Consider the following 27,613-nt stretch of genomic DNA (forward strand, 5'->3'; position numbering starts at 1 on the left):
ACCCAATTTAAAGCTATAATTTTCTGTGCTTAAAATTTCACAAATTTAATTTCATGCCAGTTTGTTGTGTTAGCAGATGGAGTCTATGTTTTGATGACCGCAGCGTCTATTTAAAAAATAATGAGTGACTGCACAGGCATAAAGTTGTAGAAACAAACTTCAATCTACTCTTTTTGACAAACTCCTAGTTAATAAATGCAGACAGGTGGATTAAGTTTTTTAGGTGCATCAGAGTAAACCGAATGTAAAGTAAATTCATTATGCCCTTTTCTGCAGTGTCAATATTTTGTGTCGATCTATGGCATACAGTCCTAACAGAATACACTGAATGTTGATTCCTGTTTATTTACTTTGAAGTTTGTCCAGAACCATGTTTGCATCCTGCACGAGTGATTATGTCAATATCTTGAAAACACCCTCACCATTGCTCCCAGATTTTCCTTTCTCTTCTGTCACCTACTTTTTTTTTTTCTTGTAAAGGTAGTTGTAGTGCTTTGAGCTTGTATTAAAGCACTAAAGCACTTAGTGCAATCTATCCGACCCACTGTTCTATTGTTCAACCTAGTGTTGCATTATCTGATGATGAACAGAAATACAATTTGCTAAATTTTATCCAAATGTCCAAAAGCACAAATGGTTGTATAAATAATTGCTGGCTCATTAAAGCAGAGACCTATGTTTATAACTGTACAAAAAAAAAAATTAAACAATGGTTATAGGTTGTGTTTGAAATGGCTTCATGCTTTTATTATAAATATAATTATGCACAAACGTCGTCTTTGTTTTATCACAGCATTCTTCTTCCAGAGTTCAGTGCATAATGATTTTAGTTGTTGTCAACGCTTCACCCACGCATATCGCACTGTGGGGGGCACTAAAAAATTAGACTCAATCATTATAAATAATCATAATGCATTAAATGAAAAATGTGTCTAGCATGTTGGAAATCTGAACGTCAAATTTGACAGACACCTGTGTGCACAAGTGCACTCAGCGCAGCTGTGCAGGCTGTTTTGTAGACATAGGAAAGCATAATTTTCCTTTCAGTTGTTCAATACTGAAGTAACAGTGATCCAGAATTTGTTCTCAGGGCACCCAAATGGCCAGAAATGTCCCTGATGTTCGGCCAAGAACCACGTAACCACAAAGTTTGAATGCAGAAATGACTGAGCTTACCATGGAGGTGAGAATCGTCTTCATCAACCTCACATTTTAAAAGTAGATGAACAATCCAGACCTGGATTTGTCAACTCCTCCCTGCTGATTCTGTGAACAAAGAATGACAAAGATTAATGAACATATGTCAAAGAAAGGTTTGCTAGTTCCTGTACACAGATAATTGCTAAATGTGTTTAGGATATTTCTCAACAGGACTTTTTTTTTTGTAAGGTGTCTTTCTGTTACAATAACTAACATACTCACAAGGCTTCCAGATTTGAGAGATCATAAAACTAAAAGATTTGTGTCTGCACGTAAATGGTGGCAGGTGAATGTTGTACTAAAACATTTGTTTCCACTGGTTGTTGTGAAGCTGAATGTTTTATGAACAGATCAATAAGAGCTGCAGAGTAGGGCATATGTGGAGCAACTGATCTATAGGAATTGAACTTGTTATGGTTACCAGCTAGAAGTCCAGTGGGTGAATAAATGACGCCACCATCCTGTAACCCGATGCTGACCCCACCATTGGACATAAAGCAGAGCTGCTGAGTAACTGTAATAATCAAAGTGTTACAGCTGGTCAGTATAATAATTACTTTTATTCTGAGTGGCTGATGACTGATATGTTTTCCAGTGACTGCATTTTCCTGGTTGCTCTATGAAGCTGAATAGATTTTTAAGAAGCAGTTCCTGGTGCTGAAAGTTTATTCATGCAGCACAAACGTTTTATTAGAAGTTGAGATGCACTCGGTAGAAAAATAAATATCGGTTGAGGAAAAAGCAAACGCTTCCAGAGGAAAGACTTTTGTTTGGTAAAAAGTGAATTCTATATGTCTGGAGCAATTTTGTCAACAGTTTGAACAACATGGTTCCCTGCATGTCCTCAAATTTGACATGAAGACGTTTTCAGTGCCACAAATAACCTCAAAGTTGTGATTTGCTTACTGTCTTGGTAGCATGCATTTAAATGCATGCTACAATTTGTATAAATGTACATTTCTTAAATAAATTGATTAAATTCCATAAATGATTGGAACAAACTTGTGAGAATGTTCCAACCTCAAAATTTACGTTAATACTTTTTTAAAGACTCATAAATTATTGTGTTGTCATTTTGAAAAGAAAATGTAAAATGTTTTGATTTTCTAACTCAAGGTTGTATCTGTACAGGTTTGATTGAAAGCTTATTGGACTACCTTTGAACTTTTCATATATGCTGAAATATTTAGCTGGCCAAAGGAGGAGATAAAAGCCACAGATATTAAGACTCGAAAACTACTAACCATGCATGGAGAGTTCCACCCCAAATCCAGCACCCTGAGACTGTACATGAGCCGCAAGGAAGGAAGCAGAGGTCTAGTGAGTATGAGAACCACTGTCCAGGACGAAACAACTAAGATCCATAAATACATCAGGGACAAAGCCTCAACAGACAATGTACTCAGTGAATGTCTCAGACAACAGGGAACGGAGGTCGAGGTACCAGAGATACCATCATGGGAAGACAAGCCCCTACATGGGATGTACCACCAGCAAATAACCCAAGTGGCTGATATCAGTAAATCCTACCAATGGCTGGAAAAAACTCGACTCAAGGACAGCACAGAGGCCCTCATCCTGGCCGCCAGGAACAAGCCCTAAACACCAGAGCAATAGAGGCCCAGATCTACCACACCAGACAAGACTAAGGTGTAGGTTGTGCAAGGAGGCCCCTGAGACAGTCCAGCACATACAGCAGGGTGCAAGATACTGGCAGGGAAAGCGTACATGGAATGACATAACCAAGTGGCAGGCATAGTGTACAGAAACATCTGTGCAGAATATGGACTGGAAACCCCGAGATCAAAGTGGGAAACACCCCCAAAGGTGGTGGAGAACGCCAGAGCTAAGATCCTGTGGGACTTCCAGATCCAGACAGACAAAATGGTAATGACGAACCAACCAGACATTGTCGTAGTGGATAAACATCAGAGGAAAGCCGTTGTGGTAGATGTAGCAATACCAAGTGATTGCAACATCAGGAAAAAGGAGCACGAGAAACTGGAGAAATACCAGGGCCTCAGGGAAGAACTGGAGAGGGCCTGGAAGGTGAAGACCACAGTGGTGCCTGTGGTCATCGGGGCCCTCGGGCAGTAACCCCCAAACTGGAGCAGTGGCTACAACAGATCCCAGGAACAACATCAGACATCTCAGTCCAGAAATGTGCAGTCCTTGGCACAGCCAAGATACTGTGCAGACGCTCAAGCTCCCAGGCCTCTGGTAGAGGACCCGAGCTCAGAGGATAAGAACCACCCGCGGTGGGTGAGAAGGGAATTTTTTTTTTTTTATATACTCAAATTAGAGTCACTCAACATGTCGAATTGTCTTGGACTGAAATCCCAGCATGTGGGGTGTTCCCCAAGGACAAATGAGGATGCTGTCTGTGAAATTTGATTGAAAGTCAGAAAGTTAAGCGACAGAAAGTTAAGAAGACTCCAAAATGCAGAAAACAAAGATTTTATGTATAATTTTTTCTCCATTAAAAATGGTTCTGTTGGACAAAAATTGTAATATCTGATATTTATTTGTTAATCATTATGTGTGGGGTATTTCAGGTCCTGAAACAAACCCAACAGGCAATGGGTTCCAAACAAATACAAATACATCTGAGATCAATAGACCTTAGATGTATATATTTGTTGACCGGAAAAATATTTGTTGCACACTTTTTATAACTAGTGTAATAAAAAGAAAAACGAATTTGACAGAACTATAACAAGTATTGTTGAATGTTTGGCTCAAGCCAGGTAAGAGATAAAGGAAATGTACAGAAACAAGTAACCTTTTTTGTATGAATCCAAACCTAAATTTGGCCTACGTGATATACAATTTATTCACTCTTTACTAATGCATTTTATTTTCTTTCCCATTTTAAATAATCTGGTGGCATCATTTATTCCCCATCTCCATCTTCTTCAAGATGTCAATGAATGTAATACATGTGCCCTAACATACAGTAAACATGATAACTCCATTCCCCACTTTTCTCTTGATGCATTCTAAATATAAACCTGCATCCGAGCTGATGTGATGGCCCAGTGCTGGTATGTTCAGGCTTCATGTCACTGTCCCCCATCACGTCATCAACAAGACCTGCCAGTGACGGAGTAAGATCCGTGTAATCAACTCTACTGGGATCACATTTGAGAGCAGAACAAACCCTCCCTATCCTCATTATCCCTCTCTGTCTCTGTCTGCCATCCATCTCAGTCTACTTCCCTGTCAAATTTGAGGTGTGTAGTACAAAGTAGGTCTTTTTTTTTTTTTTAAAGACAACCTACTTTCCAATGTTTTATGTCATGGCCAAGGAAGATCAATGGGGTTTCTTATGAATAGGGTTTCTTTTAGAATTATTTTGTAATGTACAGAATGTTCTGAGATTATTGTAATAAAGTGACTTAGTAAATGGAAATAATGGCCACATTTCAGATGACTGTTTAACTCTTGGTTAAAAAATGATTCTATTCCAGGCACAGGGGGAAAGGTAGTACCTCATGAGACAGAGCTTCTGTGGTGATGAAAGATGGGGGGGAGAAAATTACAACTTCATCCACAGAGAAACGGCAGTGTCAAAGACTGAAACATAGAAAGGCGATCTCTCACAGAGAGAGATAAAGTGGTGTGACTTGATGAAGGGTGTCAAAAGACACTTCAAAATATTCATTTCTTTGTTCTTCTCATTTGCTACTTTTTACTTCAACTCGAATCTTGCTCAAAAAATTGTTAATATATTAGAATATAATATCAGGAGGATATTGTAAATCGGTCTTGTTGCTCTACTGATCATTTGACTTGAGACTAATCATACATGTACACTCACTACATTATTCCACATCTGCCTTTCGTCTTAATAGTGTAGGATGAAACCGTGTCACAGTTAATTACCACCACTTTCTTATTAAGCATTTCCCCTTGCACCATCTACAGTTTGACATGATTTCTTAGACGTGTTAAAAAAAATCTGCTAAAAGTACAACAGCTCTTCTACAGGATTTAATGGTGCTCCTGCACAGCTGTGCTTCAGAATGGGCTCAATTTAGACTTGCATATCTCACCAATAACTCAGTAAAGTTATTGAACCTCTGCTATGCTATGCTTTTTGCACATAAATAGATTCACTCACCTCGATGTAAATGTTGTTTGAAACTGACTGTGAAACAACTGCTTTGACATCTTACCTGATTGATTTGGCTATTTGTTATCTAACCACTTGGGCACTTGGAAGGCGTTACAATTACAATCCTAGCCTGTCATTGAATCCTTAAACAGAAAAAAACTGACCATACAATGTCAAAAGTATTGTCTCTTGTCCATATTATGCAGAGTACTGAATTCCACACTCTTGATGCCTATAAGCATCCATTATTCCCAACAGCAGTATGTCCGAAGTAACATACATACTTTACAGACAATATATTGGTTATTTTATCATGTTTTGACTTGAATAATATACCATAACTCATGGCAAGATGGGAAACCTTGTGGACACAAATTTAGGAGCCCAAGCTCCCTGTTAGGAATTCATTCACCATCTGGCTTTCATTTTATATCCCTTCCAAATTTGTCAGATTTTGTATATATTTAATTGTGATTCTTTGAAACAATATTTCAATTCGAATAAAGATGTTGCTACAGGTTTAATCAAGGTTTGGTTCAAATATGTAATTTCGTCTTTATTGTTTTTCTTTTTGGTATAACATACAAAGTAAAATCAGTGTTCGCTATTTCAGGTGAAGAGAAAGCTTTTCTCTCTATGGAAGATGACAAAGGTCAAGAACAGATGACAAACTAACCTTTCAAACAGGATTTTCTGAGCTCAAAAGTAAATTTCTGGCCTTATTTTTTATTTCTTTCTTCATTGCTTTATGGATTTAAAGATTTATTTATAATGAACTTTACAGTAAATTCTGAAACAGGAGCAGAAGTTTCATCTTACATCTGAGCTTGTTGAGAGCACTTTGCATGCATATAACTGTCAGTCAGAGCAGCAGTGATGGTTTGAGGCTCCACTGCTCAGATATCCATTTCAGATGCAGTCAGGTGTTGCTGCAGTGACACCTTTAGTTGCTCTTAAAGATTGCAATCAGTGACCTCTGATTTGGGTAGCCCACTTGTCATCCTGTGCTTTCGTGATGTATTGTGAACCGCGGCAGTAGCCAGAGCCCTGGAGACGGTGATGGAAAAGCTGAAGAGGTGTTAGGGAGTAGATGCAGGGACAGGAAAGCTTTCTGCAGAGTTGACTCCAGCTACTCTGCTGAGCATACACTTTCACTATATAAATAAAACAGTAGTGCTTTTAAAGTGGCAGGTCAAAGCAGGGTGGGGTTTCTTTCACTGCTGGGGCACTGGTGTTTGCACTGGAATATAGCATTGAGCAAAGCCTTTGGTCATTTCTTGTTTCTCCACATTTTGTTTCCAAAGAGCCACACTTCCTTTTCAAGAATTTTGGAAAGTTTTCCTTGGACTCTGAATCGGTTATGAGTTTTTTAATTTTTTTTAATTTTTTGACTTGGTATACATTTTATGGGATTTTGGAACCATAACTAAATTTCATTTTTTTTTTTTTTTTTTTTTTTTTTTTTTTTTTTTTTTTTTTTTTTTTATTAGTCAACTATATTTGCAGTTTTTAACTAGTTCAATTTAGATGAAAACATCTGGCAACAAATGCTTCAAAAATTACTTTCCTGGTAAATTAACTTTTATTTGTCCAGTATACACAACATTGCCTCATCTCTGGGGTTCTGCAGCCTTTTTAACATTTTAATGATTCAAAGGGCAGAATTATACAGCTTTGAACAAAACCTCCTTCTAACATTGGCATAGTACCAGACTGAAAATCTAAATGAGCTGCAAAAGTCTTTGAAATTCCTTCAGAAAATTTGGAGAATTTTCAAAGAAAGCCAGTTGAAATGATTTCAATATAGTCTGAAAATGTAAGGAAGTAAAAGATACCTAAAGAAACAGGGTCAGCACAGTGTACATGTGACATTGTAGATTGATTTATTGTGAATTTTCAGCAGTGCATTCAGCATACTTATAAGAAAGATTGCATATTTGATTAAAGAAAACATATACTGTCCTGTCCTTTCATCATGCTGTATGTAATTTCTTCTGTAATGAATGATGATTTAAATAACTGTTTCACCATAGTATGTGATGTGTTGTGCATCACTGTGCAGTGATGGCTTCTCTTTGTTTTATTGAAGGCTGTGTCCATCATGTTTACAATGTTGAACATCCAAGAACATCCAGGAATAAAGAACATTGCTTTTAGTTTTCATGCTCCATCAAGTGCACCAGCATCTCCCTGTAGACTCAGTGGTACTTTACCCAGGAGAATGTCATGATATTCTATTTTGAATTTGGCTTTGTTTCTCTTATGGGAAATGAAAAAAAAAATAATGGTGTTTAGTTTATCTTAAGGTTTTTTTTAATTTTTTGTATTTGTCCCTGGAGTAGACACTGGCTCTTTAAGTTATGTCAGTATCAAACTACATTTGCAACTCCATTTAGCATTGCCTCAGTAAAATGTCTTGTCACATATCCAAAATGTTGTGTTGCAACTATTTTAGAGTTAATGTCCTAATCCATCTGGTGTTGCATTAAATATAGATGATTTTACATACAGCTCAATAAATGAACTCTGTCCATTTGCCAGACTGAGACTGAGGACAATTTGCTTTAATCAATAATTGTGCAGAGAAGTACTGAAAGACAAACACGGTAGTGCTGTCTGTGTTTACTCAGACAGCACTACCTACTTGCTTACAGCGCTACCTACTCACTCACACTGCATGTGATAAATGTAAAATCTTATATGTTTTAATTTTAACAAATGCATTTTCCTGTGAGTTATAATTATTTGTCTAAACTCCAATGATGGAAGTATTTGAGCACTGGAAAATAGATACCCTAATGGGGATTTTTGTTGTAGGTTAGGTAGTTCAGTTTAATCTTAGTTTCACCTCAGACATGTATTTATCTTAAATATATGTTGCCTTTGGGGCTGGTGTAGGATGAACATTCATTTACAAGACGATCTTGGAAAAAATGGAGAAATGTTTATTCAGCTTTTCTTTGGTTAACTCTAGCTTCACAGAAATCAAAATGCTTGAAAACCCATCATCCACCTGATAGCTACTGCTTCTGATGACTACTTAAGATGATATGAACAGATTTCTTCTCGTTTTCTTAGTTTTTCCTCAGTTGCCAAGTTCATGTTCTGCAGAATGTGGTCCAGGAAACGGCTGGCCATCCACCACCTCATGTATCTGATGAGTGATAAATCCAACCAGTGTGCTGTGAAGCTAAGTAGTAACATTAGGCAAACCTTGGCCCTCCAAATCTCATTAGAATAAGCATACATCAAATAACACATTCCTCGATTTTCCATCTAGATCTGATCGCACCATGCAAGCTCGTCAAGGGACAAAGATGTAGCCTGGAAAATGTGTAGTTTCCACTTACCTCTTCTATTCTGTTTGTTCTGAGACCCTCTGTTTTACTTCATTGGTTTGAACCTTAGCTACGTAGCACATAAAGTACAGCCTGAACAGCATTTCTTTTTGGTATCAAAATGGTTCCAAGCTGGAGGCATCTTGTTGCAGAGTTTTACGTCAGTTACTCCAAAATTGATCATCAAGATACAGTTTGTTGGATCCAAAGTTTATTTCAGATTTTCTGACCTCTTACTACGTTCACAGAACCAGAATTGGTTCCAACTCAACCAGAAATGGAATCTCCATTTTTAACCTGAATATGTATTTGAATCTAAAAATCAGAATTTACAAAAGTCACCCAAGCCAGCAAGAAAAAATACAGCACAGTGGTTTATAAAGTGTTGGTCATTGTGGACTGTATTTTTGCCACTTTGTCACAAAGGCTTGAGGCTTCTGGTTGTGAGTGCTTTATGTTGTCAGATGTCTCTGACAGTCAAAGAGTAGCTCAGGATATGAAATATCGACAGAGACGGAATTAGACAAATGTATACAAATAAGTTTGTATATATTTGTGAATATATACAAATTTTTACTTTGCTTAAATTGTGATTTTAAAAAAATGACAATCATTTGAGATGCTAGATGAAATATGTTTTTAAGGTTATGTAGTCATCTTTATTTCCAACATGTAGTATTAACAAATGGCTGACTTTGTAATGTATCTGCAATAATCGTCCAAGCTCATTACCTATGACTGCCTCTGGCATGCTAACAGCACTTTCTTCCTTCCTCAGTTGTTCAAGTAAGCACAGACAGCTTTTCTGCCCAGATGTACTTTTATAATCTGACACAAGTTTGTTCTCAATATATTGAGACCAAATACATGTTAATTGGTATACCATATATTTCTAACCATGGGATGACCTGTAGTTTTCAAAGACAAAAGAAAACGCAATATTGAAAGATTTTAATATTAAATGCTTTCACTTTAAGCCAAAATACAACTTCATTTTTTTATTATTTTTATTTATTTATTTTTTTTACCTTTCTGCTTCAGTCTGTTAATCATTTGTGTGGTTGAAATCAGTTACTGGTGGTCCATCACAAACATACAGATTGTGACATCGTCTGGCAATGCTTAATCATTTATTTATTTATTTTATTATTTTATTCATGCTTTCATCTGGCTGTTTTGTTCCATGTTGGCTAACCTGTCACAGCTGTAGACCTGAAATAGTTTGAGTCAAAGATGCCAACAGGATATTTCTTACCAATATGATTATTCAATCCCATTCATATATTTTGATCTTAGCTATTTGGTAATTTACTAGAAAGTCAGTGCTTGACTCTTTTTCTTCAGTTTCTGGTTGGCTGTTGATTCTGCTACATGCTCTGCATACTGTGTCACCAGCACAGCCAGAATATGATGATGTAAGAGGCATGAATCTAACATGCCATACACAGGTTTCCTCAAATGTAGATAAGAATAATTATGAGCTCATTTCAAACCTCATCTAAGCCTGCAGCGATGTGCTAAAACTATAAAATCTTCAAAATCAGCTGAGCCCTGTCAGCTTTTCTCTCTTCGCGCCTTGTGTGTGTATAGATGCATAACTTGTAAAGTTCTTAGATGTAACTGACCTTCATATCCCCAGGGCGCACCAACAGCCATTTATCTTTTATTCATTTTGCCATTTGTGACCAAGGCAGCTACTCTGACACTGAAACTTGTCCAAACCAACCCTTTTACGTGAAATGCGGCAGGCTGCTGCTGTCAGGATATTTAACACTAACTCTGCCTCCTGTTTTAACAGAGAAGCAAGTTTTATATTTCTCCTGATCATTCAGTTCCGTCTATGGCAAGTAAAAAACCTTGCTCAGCTTTGCTGTTGTGTTCACACCCTGGTTCCTGCACAACTCGGACTGAGAATGCAACTCAAAACATCTGTCAACACCTTTGTTTGTCTCCCTTACAGCTTTACCTGCTGACAAAAAAGGGAAAAAAAAAAAAAAACTCCTTTTTTTTTTTTTTTTTTTTTTTTGTTGTTTTTTTTTTTGTGTGGCTTTGCACAACTCAGAACTGACAATGAAGCACTGTGGGAGTTCAGGTAAATATTTAGGGCCAGAAACCAGCGAGATCATTCTGAAATAAGGCCTGTAGTGTTTGTTTGTGATTGTAGCATACGCCACAGTGCACTGTTAAAGATCCACAAGAATCAATGACATTGATTCTTCAAACCCCGGCTTTGCTGAAGTTGATACACCCCCACAAACAAAAATTAATGCAGTGCAAAAGCATACCAGAAGTTTCCAACTACCTTTTATTTATTGACACCTAAGTTGCACTTTCCTTGGTCCTTTTTTCTTCATTTTTTGTCTACTTTGTTTGGTTGCAGCTGGTTTTCTGAATGACAAGACAAAAATACGTCAGTCGCCCTCGTGCCTTGCAAAAAATATTTCCATTCTTTGTGTATTCATTATTTATCAAACTACATCCACAGACTATTATGTATTTTGCTGGGTTTTTATGTGATAGGCTAACAGAAAGTAGTCTATGATTTTTGTTTTTACAAAGAGTATTGAAAAAGATTGGCTTTTAGGAACCTTTTATTCTCCTTAACTTAAAGAAAAAGGCAAGACTTTTGTGACAAAAGCACATTTATCCAAATGTCTGCTAACAGATCCAGGATTACTTACAGTTTACAATGCACAAGGGTATTGTAAGCATACAAAAATAATTGTTTTAAATCAAAAATATACATAACAGTGTGTTTGTCTATCACATAAAATTCTAATTGAATATATTTTTTCAGACCACTGTAACTGTATTTTTTTCTCATTATTCAACAATTTTGGATTATCTTCTACATAGATCCTTCTTGATATACAGATGCATATGAAAGTCTTTCTCAAAATATTCCATATTATTTTCATGTTAATTGTAAAACTGACACTTTTGGGATCTTAAAGGGTCACATAGGATTGAGATGAAAGTATTGTAGAGCTTGAGTCAAATGTTAAAGTCTGGTAAAGCTTCAGACTTTATCAGACTTTACTCTTCCAGTTCTCTCATCCCTCAAGCTTCTCATGTTTAAGTTTACTGATTGCTCAAGTTGTTTTGCTCAGGGAATATTGACAAAAATTTATAAGATAGATATTAAATGCTATACTGAAGCTGTTTGTTCCTGTCCCTGGATTGCTCTCTTTCAGGATTACAAGACATCAACCGTCAACACATAGGCAGTTCTACTGATCAGAGATCTCATAATGACACTCAGTAAATCGGTTTTGCTTTGTCATTCCTGAACAAAGTTCAGATGTTTTGTAAGAGACTCCATGTAGCCGATGTTATTCTTAGACGTTGATTACACCAGAGAGTGTGACAGTGATGTCACTGTTCTTCCCAGAGAATTGTAAAAAGGAGAACAAAGTTGTTTTTGTTCTGGGCTGGGTGACATCAGCTAATAAAACTTTCATTAGGGGAGGTACACTTCCAGTTGAAACAAAGAGAAATAATTTTGACAAGTGTAAACCTTTGATTCTTGTCATTATTTTCTCTTTAGCTCCATTTCGCCTTCCCTCCTCTAAACCTTTTATCCAGTTGATATCTTTGATGTAAACCCTTTGATGGCAGATTGTAAATACAGGGTGATCATGTTTTCTGTTGATGTCAGGGTTTGCTCCTGACACCTGTATGATGAATTTGTAGTTTCAGTTTCTTCATTGTTTGGCGAAATGCTGCAAATGTGTGGGTGTGCATTCGTTTTTCTGTGAAAGACTCCTTAGCATCCGTTCTGAGGCAGAACATCACAGAAACTCTCAAGTTAAGTGCTTACTTAATACACACAGGAGCTTATGGTGATGTCATCCAGAAGCGCGATTTGTTTGTTCAAATGCTAATTGGCAAGAATTTTAATAATTCCAGCGTGTGAGTTTAATCATTGTTAAATTTATGTTCTGGCAACAGACATCATGCTGTTGTTTATATACCGGCACAAAAGATTTAAAAGAATCATGATGCTTATTATGAGAGGGTCAGGATTTTTAAAGGAGGTATTATTTAGAATTGACATTTTGTGCTTTTATTTCTTGCTATTGTAATTTGTGAGTTTGCTGAACTCATTATTCTCATACTTTCCAATCCAACTCACCCAAGAATGGTTAACTGCATAATTAGAAGCTTCTTGAAGAGACAGATGTCTCATTTAACCTCTGTCTTTGTAACTGAATTTGATCTAATTGCAAAGTCAAATTTCTTTTAAGTCATATTTGGAATATACAGTATTTTTCTATAACAGCTGAAAGCAACAGAGTTAGTTGTGCTATAAAATGGCCCTATCTGCCTTTAAAATACACACAACTGCCCCTTTAAGTCACAATCTGTGGCCACTGCATGCCCTATTACCTTACAACCCAAGCAGAGCTCAAACACATTTGGTCAACTGATTTTACTTATGGTTCTTCTTTTAGCTGTACTTGTTCACTGGCTGCTTGTTTTGTTGACTTACTTTTCTTTTGTTTTGTAAACCTAACAAGACGTATCTTAACCTGTTCAAGGATTTTTTATAGGGCCCTTTTAAAGAAAAGCATTGAATAACTACATTCAGAATAAACTCCACCTAAATTTGATGGAAGTTTTGAAATCAACAGTAACATCACCATCAGTTTGCAACTGTCTTTCAGTATCTGCAATATTACAAATTATTCTTATAGATTTTTAAAGACATAATCTTTTAAAATGGTGCTATGTCTCAAGACTGCTAACTTGATAATAATATGTCAGATGAGTGAATATGCTGAAACTTCGGTTATTTATTTCCTCCCTTTGTCCGTGGAGAGAAAATGACTGAAGAAGTGAGGAGGAGGAGGAGGAGGAAGAAGAGGAGGTCGAAGGAGGAAAAAAAAAGGCCAAATTAAACATGACAACTAAGTTCAAGCTGCTGTAATGGTGCTGTATAGAAAATAAGAGGCAGAACGGGATGCAGTCAGGGAGAAACTATTTTTAGATTTCGTAACAATTACAGAGTTTAAAAAAAAAACATGTCAAAGTGAGATTTTTCAACTCAGATTAAACTTGAAAATGTTTAAAACAATCTTAAGCAATTGTTGAACAATTTTCTGTCTCCCATTTTCTCTGTTGCCAGATGATGACTGCAGGCTGAATGACTACCGCCGTCTGAAAACCAAGATTCTGGATTTGCATGACAAGCGATACCTGGGAGCTGCAGGTCACGGGGCCCACAAGGACAGCATGGCAGCCAAGAAGCAGCTGGTTGACCTGATGTTCAAACGCTTTGATGTAGATCGCAATGGACTGATAGATGCTAGCGAGCTCTCACAGGTAAGCAGTTTAAAGCTGTGATAAATACTGTCAATTTATGCAAATTGGTGCTGTAAGAAATCAATTTCTTGTTTAATTTAAAAGTTTTTCACACTGTATAAAGACATAACAGTTCAAACAACAAACTTAAACGCTAAGGATGGGTAACGACATGTGGTGCCGGGTAAATATTGCTCGAAATAGAAGCGCCGGTATGCTGAAGAACAAATTGAGCCCCTCTCATTCACATAGTTTAATTCTAATGGTCTGATAATGACAGCAATTACAAGGCTGCTGGGAACAAAATGTTTTGTTTCACTATTTGTTCATTCCATTAAATGCAGCAGGATGTGCCATTTATTTTTCAGGAGGCAAAATCACCCACCATATTGCAAAGTTTTATAACTCTGAAGATATTGTCACATCACCTGGAAACCCAATAAAGCTTTAATAGCACATCACCTTATTTAAACAATATTTATTTTTCATCAAATGATGTAGAAAAAAACTGATGCATTTTAGTTGTTACCTAATTTCCTCTGTTTCATTAAAACATGACCAAATTATGACATTACTTATTGCCACAAGAACAAATAGTTATTGGAAATTATTGAAGATAAGAATTCACTCATTCTCATACAAAACTGTTTTAAAAAGTTATGCTTTTAATTCAATGGGAGGTCCATTATAAAATAAAGAGAAAAGCAATGTATTTGCATGAAGGAGATGTACTTTTCAGTGGCAGGTTAACTTTCGTTTTCTCCCCATGTGTCCAGAGTGACGGATGACAAACACAGCCACTAATAAAAAAAACCTTCACCAATCTGAGAAGAACATCAATAGGTGTCTGTTACTGAACTTTGACTTCTGAAAATCAAAATGTGTGGGATGAGGAAAAAGAGGCAGAAGTGCTCTGCAGTCTTTCACAAAGTGGGACACCTGCACCCACAAAGGCAGTGTTGACAGCCATAGATCACTCATTTGAAAAGGTTATTATTAACCCTTCTCTTCATTTGTGATCACTTGTGTTTGGTTGTGATTATACTGCAGACCCATTCACCTTACAGTTAATTAAATAATTAAGGCAAGGACAAGCTGAGATTTTATATTTAATGACAATAAATCTAGTTCTGGATCAGCAGCATTGGTACAGCAGAGCTGAAGCAAATGAAAACATCTGAGCCAACAGGCAGCAGAGAGAGTATGGACCACTCTGCTACACTTCAGCTGTGCATCGAGTGGGAAGACACTCCACTTTCCAACGATGTATCAGCTGGCACATATTCCAGATGTCGTCCAGCAGGAGTGATTATCTGTACGCCCACCTTGGTTGTACGGTTGTTAAAAACAAAATATGAATATACTGCTGTGCAACTATTTAGTTTAAACTGAATTTGTTACAGACCACACTACATTATCCAGCTGCTTGCATATGTTTTTCTGTCATATTAACTTGTAATTTCTATGGTTCTGACAGCTCACACAGTTTCAGTCTGACTTCAGTTCTACTGACAATATCTAGAGAAAATCCACCTTGCTGCTCCTCACTTCTGTGTGGAAACGTAAAACACTGAGGTGTGCATGAGGCTAATACTGTCAATGTTGCCATTGTAATGTTATAACACTGCAACAGAAACTGCTTCTATCATTTTTGTTTTGGATACAATATTTTATAATAGCCATAAGTCTGTTAATAAGCTTACTTTCCATGTCTTTAATGTTGAGCTTGAATTCGAAGAGAGTAGTGCCTATGAGGATTTGAAAAGTTTCATTATTTAAAGCAAAATGTAAACCCTTTGATCATTTAATTAATGATCTTTATATCTGCATAATAAAACCAAAGGATTAATGGAGTTGCTTTTCTCTGCATCATAATCTCATGCATTTATCCTTGCCTTTTTTTCACCTTTTGAAAAGCAGTGTGGGTCAAAAGAGTCTTGTGCTCCTGGGGAGCCACAGCCTTTAGCCATCACTACTAAGAAGGATGTTGTAAGAAAAGCTTTTTGTGGCTGGCATGAAAGAGGAGGGTATTCTTGGCATAACAAAGTCACTGCATACCTGAAGACTGATTTATTATGCAGTATATTTGAATAATTGAAGGGGCTAAGCATCCTGCAGCGAATTTCCAAACCCACAATTGCAGTTGCTTTTCTTGTTACCTTCCTGCTGATCCAGTTGAAGATCTACTCTGCAGAGGGCTTGGAATTGTTCATGCCTTTGTCATCAGTGAAGCAGGATTCACTACTTTGATTTGAATGTCTTTATATAGTCCAATGAATCTAAATTTCAAAATGTGTTATTTTATTTTTTATGCAGTAAAAGATGCCAAAGGATGGTATAAGAGATGGTATAAAGGATGGCTAAAGTTAGGAAAATGAGTTTTGACCGCCCTTAATATACAGCCGGAAGGATCTGAAAGGGAGGACATTTGTTCAATTTTCTCAGGCCAAAGTAGAAGAAACTTTTCAAAGGATTAAAAGATTTTTCTTGCTGCGTTAAAAAAATGAGAGTTTGGCAGAGAGTTTGGCAGACCTCCCATAGAAATAGCTTCCGAGGAGGAAGGCATGTATGGCAGCGTAAAAAAAAGTGCTGATGGACTGAGAAGACATAAAAGTATTTTGTTTCTTTTTCTGTTTGTGTGTCTTTCATATTTATTTGAAATTTGAGAACAACTACAATTTAGACAATATTTGTATCCCTCCCTGAAGCAACTGCATGATGATTATAGGGACTAAGCAATTAATAGGATTAACTGAGGTGAATCAATTATTGGAATAATCATCAACTAATTGATAGATCCTTAAGTGGGATACACAGACTATAAAATATGGTATTTACTGAAATATCAACACCCTCACAGCAGTGATTAAGTCAAAACTGCAGATATAGTGCATATTTCATTTAAGAAGAAAAGTAAAACTTACCTGGAACTCCTCATGTCCCTGGAGTTCTCAATTCTCCAGGGTTCAAATTCTGCTAAAAATCTCTTGAGCTCTTTTACTATATGTTTGTTTCCTTAATAGAAAGATAAAGATAGTAATTTATATATATAAATTTAAAAGGAAGAAGTTGTAGTTTTATAATGATGCATTATGTGTTTTAATCTTAATGAAACCAATGAATAATGTACTATTTATTGGGGGGTTTTCTGGAAGACAAAATTTAAAAGCAAGCAAAGAACAAAACAGAAATGATAAGCCCATAATGCATATTCATGGAACTTTGCTGATCTTTTAACTTTTGCCATATTTCCAAAAAATATTGGATATTAATGCTAAATAAATGTTTGTGTGTGCAAACCCTCAGAATACAATATGCACATTTTTTAGCATTTATAAACAAGATCATAGCTGCCACCCTTGTGCCCTGGAGCACTTTTATAATTGGAGCATTCTCCAAGCTCATTTGAAATGATAGAACGGAAAGCGCTCATCCCAGCTAACTTGACATGCTGGAGTGTGCACATAAAGAGGCTCTGAGCAATTGTTCCTGCCCTTTTAGACTTTGTGCCCTTTTAAAATGGCAAATATTTTTTTTATTTTATTTTTTTCTGTAACTTTTACAATGTCTGTACCTCATAATTTGACAAAAAATGTGACAGAATTGTTATTTTTTTTGTTAAAAAGACAGGGCGTATTATTTACCATTGAGTTGTTTCTGGACTTGTTTGAGTCAGAATAATACACAACATAAAAGACAAAAGTGTAGTTAAACGTAACATCATAAAAAAATACTTCTTCTTTAAGTAAGTATGTTTTGCTTGTTTTAAGGCAGCCAAAATAAATGACTGAAGCTATTTTTATATGTACATATAAAAGCACGTTTAAGGTCAAAGAGTGACTGTAATGGTTCAAATATTTAAAGTTTGTGACATCATTTTGAAATGTGTGTAAAATTTTCTATCCTTCAAATAATGTGTTTTGCTTAACCATGTCTATAGGATTCTGTTGAGTTGAATACAAAACGTTGGTTTCAGCAACATTCCTTATAGTTCTTTTTATTTTACATCGAACAAATAGAGGTAGTAAAGAACTCCATAACCATCTCACCTCCAGGTCTTGTTGCTGCAATCAAGAATTTTTTCAGAAGTCATTTGATTACACATATAGAATGGAGCAAGCCTTTCAGAAGTGGGAGAACTGGGAAGTTTGGGCTAGGATAGTAGCTTTCCACACTGTCTGATTGGTTAGATCATATGTAACTTCTAATTATTTGTGTTATAAATTATTAAATGTGAATTTCTTGTACAAATGATATTGACATTTCTGAGAATATTTGGGTTAATGCTCTTTTACAATGAATTTTATATGTGGTTGGTTGTGCTTGTTCACCTGTGTTATCTGACCCTCCCTCAACTAATTAATCTTTTTCCTTATCATCTCTGACCTCTTCCTCACGTTGTTCTTCCTGTCGTCTCTCCCATTGTCTGCTTTTTTCTTTTTCTTCATCTCTGTCCTCCTCCATCTTTGTCATAGTCTCACATAACCTCTGAGGTGGAAAACTTCAGATCAAATTAGAAATTTTATAGAGTAACAAAAATGCACATCAGGTACAAAAGTGTACCTGGGATGGAACACAGTTCCACTGAGTACACACACCTAAAACACCAACATCTTATGCCATGCCTACATGTTTTTTTTTTTACCAGTGACTGAAGCTATTTTTAAGTTTGTGAACATTTAATTTTGTAATATTGTTTCACATGACAATTGCTCTATTTTATTCTGGTGAACTACAGTGCACAAATTTGACATTGTGCTTTCTTTTTATGGTTTTAAATATATACAACAGCATAAAATATTGTTGTAATAGTGCTTTATTAGTGCTATGCATTGCCTTTTTGGCAGAATAGTTTTGAGTAATGACTGCAATGTAGTCCATGTTAAGAGGAAGCTGAAAAAAACCTAGTGTAGCTGCTAATTGCAGAAGCGTTCTCTCTGATTAATCATCCAATGTTCCATTGGCTTTGTAAATTAAAGTTCGATTTGAATCAGCCAGTGGCTGCAACCTCAATAAACATTACATCTAGTTATCACATCAGTGATGTGCCTCAGATAATTTAGAGCACATGGTGTGCTGAAAACCACTGAACACATCCAGGATCTCTTTTCAATGTCTCAGTCGTCTTTCTCCACACAAACATGAAAGGACGAAATTAAGAATCATTCCATTAGTAATTTATCAAAGGCCAGATATTTGAAGGAATGGGTGGAGTGAGGGTGCTGCTATTGTACACATTCTATTTGTGTAATTCTTTTTTTTTTTTTTAATGGAAATACAAGTCAGAAAACGTGAACAGAATGAGTGAAAAGGTGCATGTCCTTTATTCTGGCTCAACTGATGAGGACAGCTTATGGGAATTATAGTTATTGTTAAAAAAAAATAATTGAGAGAAAATGGTTTTGGACAAAAGATTAAATTAAAAAGCATCAAAAAAGCTCAGAATGAGAAATGCTTATTGGGCTGCTGGTGCAGTGTTTCAAGGAAACTACAAAGGTTTTAGTTGACCACCTAATGTTTCAGCCAAGTCATCTGGAAAGGGAAGTACACTGATCCGGAGGACAAGACATGATGTATAAAGCTGTCCCTTGTGATCAGTTTTTTGACAGCAGATATTGTATGATGGATGTTTTACAGGCAGGGTCATGCATGGGGTGTTGAGCAGCATGCTGTAGAGAAAAATGTGTCACAACCCTCTTCACATCCATGTTATAAAACTTTATATAGAAAGTTTTTGTTTGAGCACAATAAACTGTAACAGTTGAGAAACAATTTTTATCAGTTTGAAGAGGAAATAAAAGGAAAAATGGTTTCTGAACAGAATACATATTAATGCTCTAAAACAACTTTGGATTTTGAACATGTTCTCTCACTACACAATGCAGGGAGCAGAGGTAGAAAGATCTAATGAGGTGAAAACATCTGTGAAACTGTAAATAGTAGGAAGCTGTTTTATAAGCTGGCCAGAGTGTTTCAACTTGAAGTCTGGGTCATCACAAATATCAAACAGTTTGTGTTTAAGTTAAAAATCCATACCAATAACACACAGATAGAAGGACCAATCAGCATTCAAGGCAACAGTTCTTATTGACTGCTTGAACCAGAGTCCAAGTAGGTTGTCTGCTGAATCACTTCAAATTTAAAGGGGAATTCACTTTACACATCTAATAGTAGTTGGTTAAATATGCAGAACTGGCCAAAAAAATTACAATATTATTGAACAGCCTTTTTATTTTAGAAACATTATCACTAAATAAACACATCATGTACATTTATTACTCATAAATGGATGTTATGAGTAAGCATTTATTTATGTTAATTAGGACGATTTTGTACTTAATAAGAAGCATAACGATTAAAATTATATTACATCAGAGCAACAAAAAATATTTTTATTATAGAAATGTAAGCTTGGTGAAAAGTGTGCTCAAAAGTACCTTGAAAGTCTGTGAAAGAATAAGAGTATATAGACATTGGATGGATGTTAGGTTGCAAAGCTAAATTTGTATTTAAGTCATCAAGTTAAGGCATTATGATTGGATCTAATAGTTCATCTGCAACAATTTGGGTGAAGACAGACCTGATTTTGAAATATTTAGTGGAAAAATACAGTTTTGGTGAATAATTTCATGTTGGAAAAAGAGTCTGCCAAAAATTACTGCAAGGTTTCTGACAATAGCACGAGAAGGGATAATTAATTTGACAAGCATGAATAAATTGTTTTTTTGCTGAGTTCCAAACCTTTTTTGGGACTGAGAATTATAACCTTGGATTTACCTGAGTTCAAAAGTAAAATCTTACTTGTCATCTAAGATTTTGGGTCTGTGAGAAAGTCTGTTGGCCAAGAAACTGAGCGACTGAATGGGCAGGTGTAGGAGAATGTCATCCGCCTAGTTGTGAAAACTAATGTTATCCAGCAAGAGAATGTAAAGGTAAATATAAACTGTATCCAGAGTGGAATTGTGTTAAACACCATAATAGGAAAGGACATGTGATAAATGTTAATGAGGTGAAATCTGAAAGATATATTTGACTTAAATCTTTGGAAGCAGTATTATTCATCCCCACTAGCTGTTCCAACCTCTGTAGTAGGTAGATGTGGTTGATGTCAAGTGCAGCACAGAGGTTCAGAAGGACTAGTACTGAATAGAGTCCATTAACTGATGCGATGAGAAGGCCAACTGTGATTAAAAGAGTTTCAATGATGTAATATTGTCCAAATATAGACAGAAATCTTCATATGTATGCATTGATCTGGCTGAGCTGAGTGCCTCCTGTTCTGTTCACTCTGTTCTCAAATTTGACTGTCATGTGATTTATTTCCCATGCACAAAGGAAATTCAAACACAACTAAATTGCTGACTTGTAATACTGTGAAGTATATAATAAAGTGTGAGAAGAAAAAAAAACATCTACAAACTCCAAGAAGCTTCGTCTGCCATCTTTAACAGAATATTGTGTTTTCTTTGAAGGTTGTCAAGCATGAAGGTCTGTCCAAGGATGTCTCTGAGTGCACATTGTTCGATCTGCTGAAGTACAATGACATTAACGATGATGAGCACCTTACAAAGGAGGAATTTTACACAGCCTTTGGTGAGTTTGATTTTTTCTTTCAAACGCAACAAAAAATCCTTGAGATGCAAAACAAATAGAAAATAGAATTCAGTTCATAGCTGCAATGAAACTTTCTATCTCCACAAGAAGACAGATCACTTATGACACACATATTTTGTTCCCTGTGCCTTCGTCAGTACTGCTTAATGATTCTTGATGTGTTGTATTAAAGATGTTAAAACCAATTTGATCCTAGAGCTGCAACATTGTGCTAGAAGTGTCCAAATCATTTTCATCTGTTCAGTCTAATTTATTTGCAGTGATCAGAATGCAACAGAAACAACAAGAGCTGTGACATATTGAAATTTCACTCAATTAAATTGTCATGTCACTCATGCTTGTCATCCTAATATTGTGCTTTGTTTCTGTTTTGAGGTATTAGCTCTACTTAGTAATTTTAACTTTATGGAGAAGGGACTGAGGTTTGACAAAACACAAAAACACAAAAAATACAAAATTGTGCTACCAATAGTTTCTTGGCCACTTATGTATATGGTAAAAATATGTTTTATATCTTGCCAACATTTGCTCTGTGGGATGAACTATTTGATGCCAAATGAGTGTTGCTGGTCTGGTGATGGAGATGAAATAAGGAGTTCAAAGTGGAATTTGTTCCAAAGAAAACAGGTCACAAAACCCGAAACAGTTCAAATCAAATCCTCCATCATTACCCAAAATAATGATGACAGGTGTTCTGCAAAGTCTGAGTCACACAAACACATGTGCACTAGTTTCCTCCTTTTGTTTCCTCCCCTTGCTCTTGTAGATGTTTCCTCCTTGCCTGACATTTGCAGTCAACTCAATATCCTTTGACAGAATATCCTCTGACATTTGGCTGGCTTGACACATTTAGCAGTGGAAGAGAATTTATAATCAACCTTTATCCCATCAGCCCTTTGTATATGAATCATTTCTTCAAAAAAAAAAAAAAGAACAAGTCATGAGAAGAAATGGTATTGTGGGAGTCTTGTCTACTCCACTTCAGTTGTTTGTGGGTGAATGTGTGTGCCAGAAAAGCCCTTCTGGCAAGTCTTGAAAAGAAAGGAACCCCAGCCAATCTGGAGGGAGCAGAACTTTCTTGAAGAGTTTAGTTACTCCATCTACTTTTTTTTTCAAGCAAACAGATCGTTTTCAAGTTTCCAACTGAACTTCTCACAAGGAAATGGGCTATTTAATTTGAAAATAATCAAGCCCTCTGGGGCAGCTTCTTTAAGCCTGCTCTATTCACCTCTATCAGTTCTTTTTTTCTTACTTTCCACTTCAAGTTGTTGCTTATATGAGTAAATAATTGCCTGAACAAATCCATTAAAGCTGTTTTCTCAGAATTACTTTTTCAGTAATTATTCAAATTAACATTTGCAGACTCAGATGGACAATATGTTCATTATGACTCAGTCAACAACTCAACTCATCTTGGGATTTTTTTATGTATTCTGCTAGAATGCTCTATGGCCATTTCATAACCTTTCACTCTATTTTGGATTAAAACTAGCATGAACATATTTTGAGGTGATTATAACTCTGAGCTGATGTTGTATTTATTTTATTAATTCTTCAAACCACTCAGCAGGAGTCATGGAAGTTGGATGTTTTCATGTTTCCTTTTATGTAACCTCATTGGTCATGGAAGAGACTGCAGAAAGGTCTCTCTGTGACCTCTGGTGACCTCTAAAGGCTGTAGGCTATTTTAGTGGTAAGTTTGTAAAATTAATAAATAGATAAGTTCACAATTTAAAAAATACATACAACGAATATGAAATGCATCTGGAAAACCTCAAATACCTAAAGGCAATGCTTCTTGACAAGATGTTGGCTGGTGTTTACTAGCTAAACAACCAATCCAGTAGCACCATCCATTTTTCTTGTCACTGCACCATCACCCCAAGAGGATATATGAGAAAAACTGCAGAGGTTTTGAAGTAAAAAGACTGCGAAACGACAGCCAGTTTCCCCTGGGCTTTGCTTTGGTTTAGTGGGCACCCTGTATGCGGACTCTGTTGTCCTCCCCACGGTTGTCAATTGAGCTTCAATTCTTTACCTCAATACTTTTGCATGTCTCCCTCTCTTTCTTTCCCCCTTCCTGTCAGAAGAATGGGAAAAAGGCCACTATTGCAGGACCCAAAAACCAATTAAAAAAATTACTAATTTCAGACTGTTTCCAATATGCACATTCATCCATACAAAGATATATGTATAATTTATCTTCAGGGTTTTTAGAGGGTCTCTCTAGTATTCACGGATTCTACCTTCCGAGCAATACTGGAAGTCTCATCAGCCACTTAATTATTGGTCAAGTTAATCGATCAAAAGCTGACATAAACAAATGCCTATTGACTTGACTTAAAGGAACCAAATGTTTCTGCAAATTTCAGGTTTTCAGAGGATTTGTTCCAGTGCTGAGAAGCATAGAAATTAAAGGTTGTCTCATCTAGTTTAGTTCTGGGACTGGGAACACAGAACAAGCACGTATCTGAAGACACGAGTACATGCTCCCTACTAGACAAGTAAATCAGAAATGCATTTAGCAGGGTTTTAGAATCTATAGTTTGACTAACAGGGAGCCAGTGCAGTTCACTCTGTGTGAACTCTGGCAGCTGCATTTCGGAGCTGCATTTGCCTGATTGAGTTTTTTAGAGAAGCTGATTGAAGCTGATTGATTGAACAAGTTTTTCTAATATCTAAAATATCTGACACATTTTTGCATCAAAAATTAGAAATGAATTTCATGGAAATTAAACTTATCTGAGATTTATATAATGTGCAGAGCTGCACACAGGAGCCCTCTGAGACCTGTAATCATCTAACAACACCTATAATATTCACGGCAGGAAATAAAAGCTAATTGAAAAAGCTATAGTTTTTTTTATTATGTTATCAGGCTGATTTAAAAAACACTAGTCAATCAGATTTACAGAGCATGGCTAATCTATTTTATTACTACTGCCGCTCTTTGGTGCACAGGTATAAAACGGCTGTATAATGTGACAAGTGGTTAGAGCAGCAGCTTTTCTTTTTTAAACATAAGTGGGCTGATGCACAGCTGCTGATATAATCCAGTAATTGGAATATGTATTTTTAGTCATAGTATTGAGGATGTGTTTTTGTTTACATGTATAGATTGCAGATTTTTCTTCCACCCTTCGAGACCATCATCATTGTGTCCAAGGCAGAAAGACTTGGCCTGTGGTACAATTGTTTGGTTTATTGCTGACATAATCTCCAAGAGGCAGCCGTAAAATTCTATGCAAATTCCTTAAATGCTGTCATAAACTGTGCCACATCATAAAGTAAATCAGTTGATTCAGTGTATCTGGAATTATGGGTGCCATCTGGAACAAAATGGCAGTAAAACCAGAAATGACCAACCATGAAAAAGGCACCTGTCTTTTTGCTCTGTCAAACGTTCCCCCACTGCACACCTCTGTGGAACATTCAAAGCATGGCATGTTGTTTGTCAGGACATGAGATAAGGATTAAACGTCCATGAATTATTCATTCCTCCCATTGCAAAGGCTGGAAGTGGTTTGAGAATCAGTTTGTTTCAGCTAGCCATAACATAATGCCTTACGAGAAGTGATGTCTTAATTAGATGACTGCAGAGATATGATTTTTTTTTTTTTTTTTTGCCACATCACTGATGGGGAGCACTGTATCATCACAGAATAATTTTGGCTTAATGCCTTATGGGTAAGGTGTCAAGTGTTGCAGGGCATCATCGTCCTGTCAGAGATCAAGCATATTGTAAACTCAATGTTTATTGTATATATATATATATATATATATATATATATATATATATATATATATATATATATATATATATATATATATATATATATATAGTTTTAGGGTGTGTACACACCAGGAAAGTCTTTTGGTCCGCTTGTTTGGTCCACACCAAAAGTAATTTTTTTATTTGTTTATTTTTTTGTTGTTGTTTGTTTGGTACGGTTTGCTTTTAGACTATGCTTTTTTTATTTTTATTTTTTTTTATGCGGACTATACAATTATTGCTCCCATTGGACAGAAATGATGGGCATCGGTAAGCATAAAATAAAATTGTAGGTTTAGTAACAATGAAGGGAGAATTTGCACCATAATCTTCGTCATTTCTTTAGATGATACGGATCAATGCTGGTTTGTATTCACACCAGAACCAGCTGTTTGGTGCACACCAGGGTCTGCTAGAGAGTAGAGAGTATTCACACCTGCATAAATTTTCTTCCAAATGTAACAGATGTTATGTCTGCAGAAATTAAGTTCTTTGTTCCTCTGGGGTACAGTTGACTAGAAAAGGGGAATGACAGCAATGACAATTTCTTACCAGCTTCAGTCAGCATCTAGAAAGCCAACCAAAAGGTGCATCTAAAGTAATAAACGTTCTAAAATCCCTCTTCATATTCCAACTTAACAAACAAAATACCTTTTCTTGTTAGCTCGTCCAGATCAATCAAAATGGGGAAGGTTAAATCTGATTTAATGCAACAAAAAATTCCCTTTTTACACAGCGTATTTAAAAAATAAATGTTCAACTGTATCCTATCAAAACAACTCTATGATCTCAAGTATGCCATTGCTGTTCATATTGGCCCATATGGCCCTGTGGTTTTATTTCAGCAGATGAAGCATAATTTATGCAGAAGTTAGATGGTTATGCTTTTATTTAGATGTTGTAATCTTCACCCGTCAGGCATTAATGCTGCATCCAATATTCATATGAGTTCCAAGACATACCTATATCTAGAAATAAATCCTTTCAGTCCACACTCCTCTTAGGAAGGGAACAGCATTAGTTTAAATGGCTCAGAGGGAAAATTTTCACAAGTGCTCTTTAACAGATTTTTTGTGTACTTACATGTGTTCCTGTCTGTAGTGTTCTCTGCCATCAGCACTTTGCTAAAACGAGTTATTTGTAGTTGAAGCCCTTCATGCCCAGACGGAGGTCTCTCATCAGTAGCCAACAAAAACAGAATAGCACAAAACAGGAAATGGTCATTTGCATGCCTCCAGCAAATATCCCAGCATGAATACAGGAGAGTAATTCATTTGAAGTGGTTGTTAAATAAATGTAATTTCACCTGCATAAAACAGATGCTGACAGAATGTCTTTTAAAGCCACTATACTTGGTCAAGTTCAGTGTTTAGGAAGGTTTTAAGAACAGCTGCATGCCAGGTGCCAGCATCTTTGTTTTTTAGGCCTTTTAAAATGTAATGGGCAATAAAAGTTAAAATGTTATTGCTTTTATTAATAGTACCAACTTCAAGACTAAAGACCACCTTTCATCTACTTCTCAAGCTGACTTTTATTTTTGCTAAACCTGCATTCATCTAACATTTTCCTAACATATATTATCCAAAGTTATAACAAGTAATGATATAGTGATTGACAATAATTCAATGGTATGTTTCATTCAATCATATGTTAACTGGTCTCGCTTACTGCCCTGGGATCCTGTCTAGTTACTACTATTCTCTGTAAAGCAGCAATACAGTGATAATTTTCAAGGTTCTTGAACGTGCAGTAGAAATAGATGCACAAAATGTCCTGACTGAAGATTCCACAGGTGAGGATTTGGGTTCTGTGGTGTCTGCTGGTGTTGGTCCATTGTGTTTCTGATCTCCAGTCAGTGATCAGCCAGGAGAATGCAGGTCTCCTGGCTGAAGAGAGACATCAGCAGACATGATTCTGCTGATTCATGTCAGCAGAATCATGTCCTTCTGCTGACATGATTTATGCATATGCTAATTTCATTTTCAGCAGGACTTGCTCTCAATGCCAAAAGTACCAATAGCCTCCTTTAAGGACAAAAATTAGTCTGGCCTTAACATCTCTGACAATGTAACTATTGTCAAGGGAAAGACCGAGCCAGACATACTGAAGATTGTTGTAAAACATTCTTCTTGACTTCTCAGCCAAAGCTCTTTACACAGCAAGGGTGAAGTAATGCAGGAAAAAGAAACCCTGACCAATGTACTGAGTTCATAAACTGCACAGCACCTGGACTGGATTTATGCTTTATTCTTCATTTTTTGGTGCTTA

At 36.3% G+C, this 27,613-nt stretch overlaps 1 protein-coding gene across 1 annotated transcript in view; it reads left to right on the top strand.

The window, feature by feature from the left end:
- LOC129360476 (follistatin-related protein 5-like) overlaps positions 1 to 27,613 on the top strand; it is a 173,942-nt gene that overhangs the window by 76,147 nt on the left and 70,182 nt on the right. Inside the window, exons 5-6 of the mRNA XM_055030744.1 lie at positions 13,784 to 13,980; positions 21,432 to 21,552. Of these exons, the coding sequence (XP_054886719.1) occupies positions 13,784 to 13,980; positions 21,432 to 21,552 (318 nt within the window). The remainder of the gene's footprint in view (positions 1 to 13,783; positions 13,981 to 21,431; positions 21,553 to 27,613) is intronic.

Source organism: Poeciliopsis prolifica, unplaced genomic scaffold (genome assembly GCF_027474105.1).
Source record: "Poeciliopsis prolifica strain line A6 unplaced genomic scaffold, Auburn_PproV2 SCAFFOLD006, whole genome shotgun sequence".
NCBI classification, from domain to species: domain Eukaryota; kingdom Metazoa; phylum Chordata; class Actinopteri; order Cyprinodontiformes; family Poeciliidae; genus Poeciliopsis; species Poeciliopsis prolifica.